Genomic DNA, 9594 nt, shown 5'->3' on the forward strand with positions numbered 1-9594 from the left:
CTAAACACTTGATGAAAACATTTTGAAAGCTCATGAAAAACTTTGTGAAACTTGAAGAACTTTCTAAAAACCTCATGAAACATGACAAACTTACTAAAAACATTGTGGAGAAAAAAAACAAAACGTCATGGAAACTTCAGGAAAAATAAGCTGACATGTCTTGAAATGTGATGAAATATGTGATACATTTCAGGAAAACATGAAGAACTAACTTGAAAAACGTCAAGAAAACATATGAAAACATGATAAACTTCATAAAAATCTTTATTATAACCTCATGAAATATCATGAACAACTTCTGAAAACATGAAAAACTTCATGAAACAGGGAATACACTATGACCAACTTCATGACAAACTTTACTAAAACCTTTTAAAATATCTTGAACAACTTCATGAAACATGAACAAACTAAACACTTGATGAAAAGATCTTGAAAGCTCATGAAAAACTTTGTGAAACTTGGAGAACTTTCTAAAAACATCATGAAACATGACAAACTTGCTAAAAACATTGTGGAGAAAAAAAACAAAACGTCCTGGAAACTTCATGAAAAATAAGCTGACATGTCTTGAAATGTGATGAAATATGTGATACATTTCAGGAAAACATGAAGAACTAACATGAAAAACGTCAAGAAAACATATGAAAACATGATAAACTTCATGAAAATCTTTATTATAACCTTATGAAATATCATGAACAACTTCCGAAAACATGAAAAACTTCATTAAACAGGGAATACACTATGAACAACTTCATGACAAACTTTACTAAAACCTTGTAAAATATCATGAACAACTTCATGAAACATGAACAAACTAAACACTTGATGAAAACATCTTGAAAGCTCATGAAAAACTTTGTGAAACTTGGAGAACTTTCTAAAAACATCATGAAACATGACAAACTCGCTAAAAACATTGTGGGGGGAAAAAAACAAAACGTCATGGAAACTTCATGAAAAATAAGCTGACATGTCTTGAAATATGATGAAACATGTGATACATTTCAGGAAAACATGAAGAACTAACATGAAAAATGTCAAGAAAACGTATGAAAACATGATAAACTTCATGAAAATCTTTATGTGATACAATTCAGGAAAACATGAAGAACTAACATGAAAAACATCAAGAAAACATATGAAAACATGATAAACTTCATGAAAATCTTTATTATAACCTCATGAAATATCATGAACAACTTCTGAAAACATGAAAAACTTCATGAAACAGGGAATACACTATGAACAACTTCATGACAAACTTGACTAAAACCTTGTAAAATATCATGAACAACTTCATGAAACATGAACAAACTAAACACTTGATGAAAACATTTTGAAAGCTCATGAAAAACTTTGTGAAAGTTGGAGAACTTTCTAAAAACATCATGAAACATGACAAACTCGCTAAAAACATTGTGGGGGGGGGAAAAAACAAAACGTCCTGGAAACTTCATGAAAAATAAGCTGACATGTCTTGAAATATGTGATACATTTCAGGAAAACATGAAAAACTAACATGAAAAACATCAAGAAAACATATGAAAACGTGATAAACTTCATGAAAATCTTTATGTGATACAATTCAGGAAAACATGAAGAACTAACATGAAAAACGTCAAGAAAACATATGAAAACATGATAAACTTCATGAAAATCTTTATTATAACCTTATGAAATATCATGAACAACTTCCGAAAACATGAGAAACTTCATGAAACAGGGAATACACTATGAACAACTTCATGACAAACTTGACTAAAACCTTGTAAAATATCATGAACAACTTCATGAAACATGAACAAACTAAACACTTGATGAGAACATCTTGAAAGCTCATGAAAAACTTTGTGAAACTTGGAGGACTTTCTAAAAACATCATGAAACATGACAAACTTGCTAAAAACATTGTGGAGAAAAAAACCAAAACGTCATGGAAACTTCATGAAAAATAAGCTGACATGTCTTGAAATATGATGAAATATGTGATACATTTCAGGAAAACATGAAGAACTAACATGAAAAACGTCAAGAAAACATATGAAAACATGATAAACTTCATGAAAATCTTTATTATAACCTTATGAAATATCATGAACAACTTCCGAAAACATGAGAAACTTCATGAAACAGGGAATACACTATGAACAGCTTCATGACAAACTTGACTAAAACCTTGTAAAATATCATGAACAACTTCATGAAACGTGAACAAACTAAACACTTGATGAAAACATCTTGAAAGCTCAGGAAAAACTTTGTGAAACTTGGAGAACTTTCTAAAAACATCATGAAACATGACAAACTTGCTAAAAACATTGTGGAGAAAAAAAACAAAACGTCCTGGAAACTTCATGAAAAATAAGCTGACATGTCTGGAAATATGATGAAATATGTGATACATTTCAGGAAAACATGAAGAACTAACATGAAAAACGTCAAGAAAACATATGAAAACATGATAAACTTCATGAAAATCTTTATTATAACCTCATGAAATATCATGAACAATTTCCGAAAACATGAAAAACTTCATGAAACAGGGAATACACTATGAACAACTTCATGACAAACTTTACTAAAACCTTGTAAAATATCATGAACAACTTCATGAAACATGAACAAACTAAACACTTGATGAAAACATTTTGAAAGCTCATGAAAAACTTTGTGAAACTTGGAGAACTTTCTAAAAACATCATGAAACATGACAAACTTGCTAAAAACATTGTGGGGGGAAAAAAACAAAACGTCATGGAAACTTCATGAAAAATAATCTGACATGTCTTGAAATATGATGAAATATGTGTCAGGAAAACATGAAGAACTAATATGAAAAACGCCAAGAAAACATATGAAAACATGATAAACTTCATGAAAATCTTTATGTGATACAATTCAGGACAACATGAAGAACTAACATGAAAAGCGTCAAGAAAACATATGAAAACATGATAAACTTCATGAAAATCTTTATTATAACCTCATGAAATATCATGAACAACTTCTGAAAACATGAAAAACTTCATGAAACAGGGAATACACTATGAACAACTTCATGACAAACTTTACTAAAACCTTGTAAAATATCATGAACAACTTCATGAAACATGAACAAACTAAACACTTGATGAAAAGATCTTGAAAGCTCATGAAAAACTTTGTGAAACTTGAAGAACTTTCTAAAAACATCATGAAACATGACAAACTTGCTAAAAACATTGTGGGGGAAAAAACCAAAACGTCCTGGAAACTTCATGAAAAAAAAGCTGACATGTCTTGAAATATGATGAAATATGTGTCAGTAAAACATGAAGAACTAACATGAAAAACGTCAAGAAAACATATGAAAACATGATGCACTTCATGAAAATCTTTATGTGATACAATTCAGGAAATCATGAAGAACTAACATGAAAAACGTCAAGAAAACACATGAAAACATGATAAACTTCATGAAAATCTTTATTATAACCTCATGAAATATCATGAACAACTTCCGAAAACATGAAAAACTTCATGAAACAGGGAATACACTATGAACAACTTCATGACAAACTTGACTAAAACCTTGTAAAATATCATGAACAACTTCATGAAACATGAACAAACTAAACACTTGATGAAAACTTTTTGAAAGCTCATGAAAAACTTTGTGAAACTTGGAGGACTTTCTAAAAGCATCATGAAACATGACAAACTTGCTACAAACATTGTGGAGAAAAAAAAAAAAAACGTCATGGAAACTTCATGAAAAATAAGCTGACATGTCTTGAAATATGATGAAATATGTGATACATTTCAGGAAAACATGAAGAACTAACATGAAAAACGTCAAGAAAACATATGAAAACATGATAAACTTCATGAAAATCTTTATGTGATACAATTCAGGAAAACATGAAGAACTAACATGAAAAACGTCAAGAAAACATATGAAAACATGATAAACTTCATGAAAATCTTTATTATAACCTTATGAAATATCATGAACAACTTCCGAAAACATGAAAAACTTCATGAAACAGGGAATACACTATGAACAACTTCATGACAAACTTGACTAAAACCTTGTAAAATATCATGAACAACTTCATGAAACATGAACAAACTAAACACTTGATGAAAACTTTTTGAAAGCTCATGAAAAACTTTGTGAAACTTGGAGGACTTTCTAAAAGCATCATGAAACATGACAAACTTGCTAAAAACATTGTGGAGAAAAAAAACAAAACGTCATGGAAACTTCATGAAAAATAAGCTGACATGTCTTGAAATATGATGAAATATGTGATACATTTCAGGAAAACATGAAGAACTAACATGAAAAACGTCAAGAAAACATATGAAAACATGATAAACTTCATAAAAATCTTTATTATAACCTCATGAAACATCATGAACAACTTCCGAAAACATGAAAAACTTCATGAAACAGGGAATACACTATGAACAACTTCATGACAAACTTGACTAAAACCTTGTAAAATATCATGAACAACTTCATGAAACATGAACAAACTAAACACTTGATGAAAAGATCTTGAAAGCTCATGAAAAACTTTGTGAAACTTGAAGAACTTTCTAAAAACATCATGAAACATGACAAACTTGCTAAAAACATTGTGGGGGGGGGGGGGGGGGGGACAAAACGTCCTGGAAACTTCATGAAAAATAATCTGACATGTCTTGAAATATGATGAAATATGCAAGAAAAAAAATCATGACGTCTACCAGAACTTGGCAGCTGGCCGGAAGTTCACCTGCTGACGCACGAGCGGGCAGTAGCGGCGCGTGTGGGCGTGGTCTCCTGTTGCGTCACACATGGGACAGGTGTACTTCCGCAGGACCGGACACAACACCTTGCCGTCGTCCGCCTTCAGTTTGTGGGATCGGTAGACGTTGGCCGCCTCGCCGTTCTGCCTGCAGAAGTGGCACAAGTCCGCTGGCGCCCCCTTGCGTCCCCCGGTGAGATTGCCGGACGAGTGGCGAGCGGGCGCCGCGGCAGGCGGCGGCTTCTTTTGATCCTCCGCATCCGTAAGTCGTCCGTTGCGCATGCGCAGCAGCAGACCGGCCAGGTCCAAATAGTCGCGCCACATGTCAAAGAGGGGGGCGTCCGGCACGCTGGGGGGTTGGCGGGAAGTCATGCTTGTTCGCGTGGTTGACACGTGCCGGGAGCGTGCCATTTATTTGATCCCCCCGCCCCCTCGCGCCCCTCCGCCAGGTGTCACACAGGTGTGCTGCAGGTGTGCTTAAGAAGGAAAACCACTTAAGTGGTGATGAAAGGTTTTAGTCAATTTACTGAAGATGAAATGATCGTAAATGTGGACATCGGGGGTCAAAATGGAGCCGCACAAGTAAAAGGAACATGTTTCATGTTTTTATGGATTTTTCACTTTGGCAGAATTTTTCTTTTGCATTTGCTTAATTGATCTTGCAGTCTGTCTATCTGTGTTGGCCCTGCGATGAGGTGGCGACTTGTCCAGGGTGTACCCCGCCTTCCGCCCGATTGTAGCTGAGATAGGCGCCAGCGCCCCCCGCGACCCCGAAAGGGAATAAGCGGTAGAAAATGGATGGATGGATGGATATATGTATATATATATATATATATATATATATATATGTATATATATATATATATCCATCCATCCATTTTCTACCGCTTATTCCCTATTGGGGTCCGCCTATCTCAGCTACAATCAGGCGGAAGGCGGGGTACACCCTGGACAAGTCGCCACCTCATCACAGGGCCAACACAGATAGACAGACAACATTCACACTCACATTCACACACTAGGGCCAATTTAGTGTTGCCAATCAACCTATCCCCAGGTGCATGTCTTTGGAAGTGGGAGGAAGCCGGAGTACCCGGAGGGAACCCACGCAGTCACGGGGAGAACATGCAAACTCCACACAGAAAGATCCCGAGCCCGGGATTGAACACAGGACAGCTCAGGACCTTTGTATTGTGAGGCAGATGCACTAACCCCTCTACCACCGTGAAGCCCATATATATATATATATATATATATATGTATATATATATATATATATATATATATATATACATATATACATATATATATATATATATACACACACACACACACACAGTGGGGCAAAAAAGTATTTACTCAGCCACTGATTGTGACAGAATGCGAAAAAAAAATCCAGGTATTCCCATTGTAGGAATTTTAAAGAATTTATTTGTAAATTACGGAGGAAAATAAGTATTTGGTCAATAACAAAAATTCAACTCAATACTTTGTAATATAACCTTTGTTGGCAATAACAGAGGTTAAAACAATTACTATAGGTCTTTACCAGGTTTGCACATTTTGGTCCATTCCTCTATGCAGATCTTCTCGAGAGCAGTGATGTTTTGGGGCTGTCGCCGAGCAACACGGACTTTCAATCAATCAATCAATCAATCAATCAATGTTTATTTATATAGCCCCAAATCACAAATGTCTCAAAGGACTGCACAAATCATTACGACTACAACGTCCTCGGAAGAACCCACAAAAGGGCAAGGAAAACTCACACCCAGTGGGCAGGGGGAACTCACATCCAGTGGGACGCCAGTGACAATGCTGACTATGAGAAACCTTGGAGAGGACCTCAGATGTGGGCAACCCCCCCCCCCCCCCCCCCCCTCTAGGGGACCGAAAGCAATGGATGTCGAGCGGGTCTAACATGATACTGTGAAAGTTCAATCCATAGTGGCTCCAACACAGCCGCGAGAGTTCAGTTCAAAGCGGATCCAAGACAGCAGCGAGAGTCCCGTCCACAGGAAACCATCTCAAGCGGAGGCGGATCAGCAGCGTAGAGATGTCCCCAGCCGATACACAGGCGAGCGGTCCATCCTGGGTCCCGACGAGCGGTCCATCCTGGGTTTCGACTCTGGACAGCCAGTACTTCATCCATGGTCATCGGACCGGGCCCCCTCCACAAGGGAGGGGGGGACATAGGAGAAAGAAAAGAAGCGGCAGATCAACTGGTCTAAAAAGGAGGTCTATTTAAAGGCTAGAGTATACAGATGAGTTTTAAGGTGAGACTTAAATGCTTCTACTGAGGTGGCATCTCCAACTGTTACCGGGAGGGCATTCCAGAGTACTGGAGCCCGAACGGAAAACGCTCTATAGCCCGCAGACTTTTTTTGGGCTTTAGGAATCACTAATAAGCCGGAGTCTTTTGAACGCAGATTTCTTGCCGGGACATATGGTACAATACAATCGGCAAGATAGGATGGAGCTAGACCGTGTAGTATTTTATACGTAAGTAGTAAAACCTTAAAGTCACATCTTAAGTGCACAGGAAGCCAGTGCAGGTGAGCCAGTATAGGTGTATATATAGGTATATATGTATATAAGTATATACAGTATAGGTGTATATATAGGTATATATGTATATAAGTATATACAGTATAGGCGTAATATGATCAAACTTTCTTGTTCTTGTCAAAAGTCTAGCAGCCGCATTTTGTACCAACTGTAATCTTTAAATGCTAGACATGGGGAGACCCGAAAATAATACGTTACAGTATTCGAGGCGAGACGTAACAAACGCACGGATAATGATCTCGGCGTCTTTAGTGGACAAAATGAAGCGAATTTTAGCGATGTTACGGAGATGAAAGAAGGCCGTTTTAGTAACGCTTTTAATGTGTGACTCAAAGGAGAGAGTTGGGTGGAAGATAATACCCAGATTTTTTACCGAATCACCTTGTTTTATTATTTGATTGTCAAATGTTAAAGTTGTATTATTGAATAGAGGTCGGTGTCTAGCAGGACCGATAATCAGCATTTCCGTTTTCAACTCCCTCCACAGATTTTCTATGGGGTTGAGGTCTGGAAACTCGCTAGGCCACTCCAGGACTTACAAATACTTCTTACAGAGCCACTCCTTCGTTGCCCTAGCGGTGTGTTTGGGATCATTGTCATGCTGGAAGACCCAGGCACGTTTCATCTTCAAAGCTCTCACGGATGGAAGGAGGTTTTGGCTCAAAATCTCACGATACATGGCCCTATTCATTCTTTCCTTAACACGGATCAGTCGTCCTGTCCCCTTAGCAGAAACACAGCCCCAAAACATGATGTTTCCACCCCCATGCTTCACAGTAGGTATGGTGTTCTTGGGATGCAACTCAGTATTCTTCTTCCTCCAAACACGACGAGTTGAGTTTATACCAAAAAGTTCCATTTTGGTTTCATCTGACCACATGACATTCTCCCAATCCTCTGCTGTATCATCCAAACTTCAGACGGGCCTGGACATGCACTGGCTTAAGCAGGGGACACGTCTGGCACTGCAGGATTTGATTCCCCGTCGGCGTAGTGTGTTACTGATGGTACCCTTTGTTACTTTGGTCCCAGCTCTCTGCAGGTTATTCGCCAGGTCCCACCGTGGAGTTCTGGGATTTTTGCTTACCGTTCTCATGATCATTTTGACCCCACGGGATGAGATCTTGCGTGGAGCCCCAGATCGAGGGAGATTACCAGTGGTCTTGTATGTCTTCCATTTTCTGATAATTGCTCCCACAGCTGATTTTTTCACACCAAGCTGCTTGTCTATTGTAGATTCACTCTTGCCAGTCTGGTGCAGGTCTACAATTCTTTTCCTGGTGTCCTTCGACAGCTCTTTGGTCTTGGCCATAGTGGAGTTTGGAGTCTGACTGTTTGAGTCTGTGGACAGGTGTCTTTTGTATAGATAACGAGTTCAAACAGGTGCCATTAATACAGGTAATGAGTGGAGGACAGAAGAGCTTCTTAAAGAAGAAGTTACAGGTCTGTGAGAGCCAGAGATCTTCCTTGTTTGAAGTGACCAAATACTTATTTTCCACCATAATTTACAAATAAATTCTTTAAAATTCCTATAATGTGAATTCCTGGATTTTTTTTTCCACATTCTGTCTCTCACAGTTGAAGTGTACCTATGATGAAAATTACAGACCTCTGTCATCATTTTAAGTGGGAGAACTTGCACAATCGGTGGCTGACTAAATACTTTTTTGCCCCGCTGTATCATATTCGGTACTATACCACCTCTGAAAAGTACTGGTCATTTTCTCATCACGCTTTGTGATGGATGGGTGTCATTTTTTTTATTTTTTTTATAGTGATTGGCCTTTTTTTTTAAACTTTTTTCATAATATCCACAAAGTTCAGTGACCTTGTCTGTTTACATTTTGTATTGGGTGGATTTTTGTATTTTTCTATTTTATTTATTTATTTATTTTTTTGCACCATGACTAGGCAAGGTTATTTGCATAAATACATGCTGCACATTTGCATAAATAGATGCTGCACACTCCAAACATACAAAGTCATTGACCAGGAAAAACTAATTTTGTCCACGAGTTTGAGTCCAAATTTATTTAAAATTTTATACATTTTAAATTAATGCAATCTCCCTGCGGGCAAGATTTTTTATTAAACTCATGACGTCTCGCGGGCTGATTTGAAGATGTCGGCGGGCCGCATTTGGGCCGCGGGCCGCACTTTGGACACCCCTGGGTTATACCATTGCAGTATTTTACATAATAATTTTCATGTTAGTTCTTCATGTATTTCATAAAGTTTGATCATT

At 37.5% G+C, this 9594-nt stretch overlaps 1 protein-coding gene across 1 annotated transcript; it reads right to left on the minus strand.

Moving 5' to 3' along the window:
* Nucleotides 1–4659: 4659 nt before the first annotated feature.
* Nucleotides 4660–5217, minus strand: nanos2 (nanos homolog 2). Its single transcript, XM_061922439.1, has one exon. The coding sequence runs from the start codon at nucleotides 5190–5192 to the stop codon at nucleotides 4737–4739; it is 456 nt and encodes a 151-aa protein (XP_061778423.1). The 5' UTR covers nucleotides 5193–5217; the 3' UTR covers nucleotides 4660–4736.
* Between the last annotated feature and the right edge of the window lie 4377 nt (nucleotides 5218–9594).

Source organism: Nerophis ophidion, linkage group LG15, assembly GCF_033978795.1.
Source record: "Nerophis ophidion isolate RoL-2023_Sa linkage group LG15, RoL_Noph_v1.0, whole genome shotgun sequence".
NCBI lineage: Eukaryota > Metazoa > Chordata > Actinopteri > Syngnathiformes > Syngnathidae > Nerophis > Nerophis ophidion.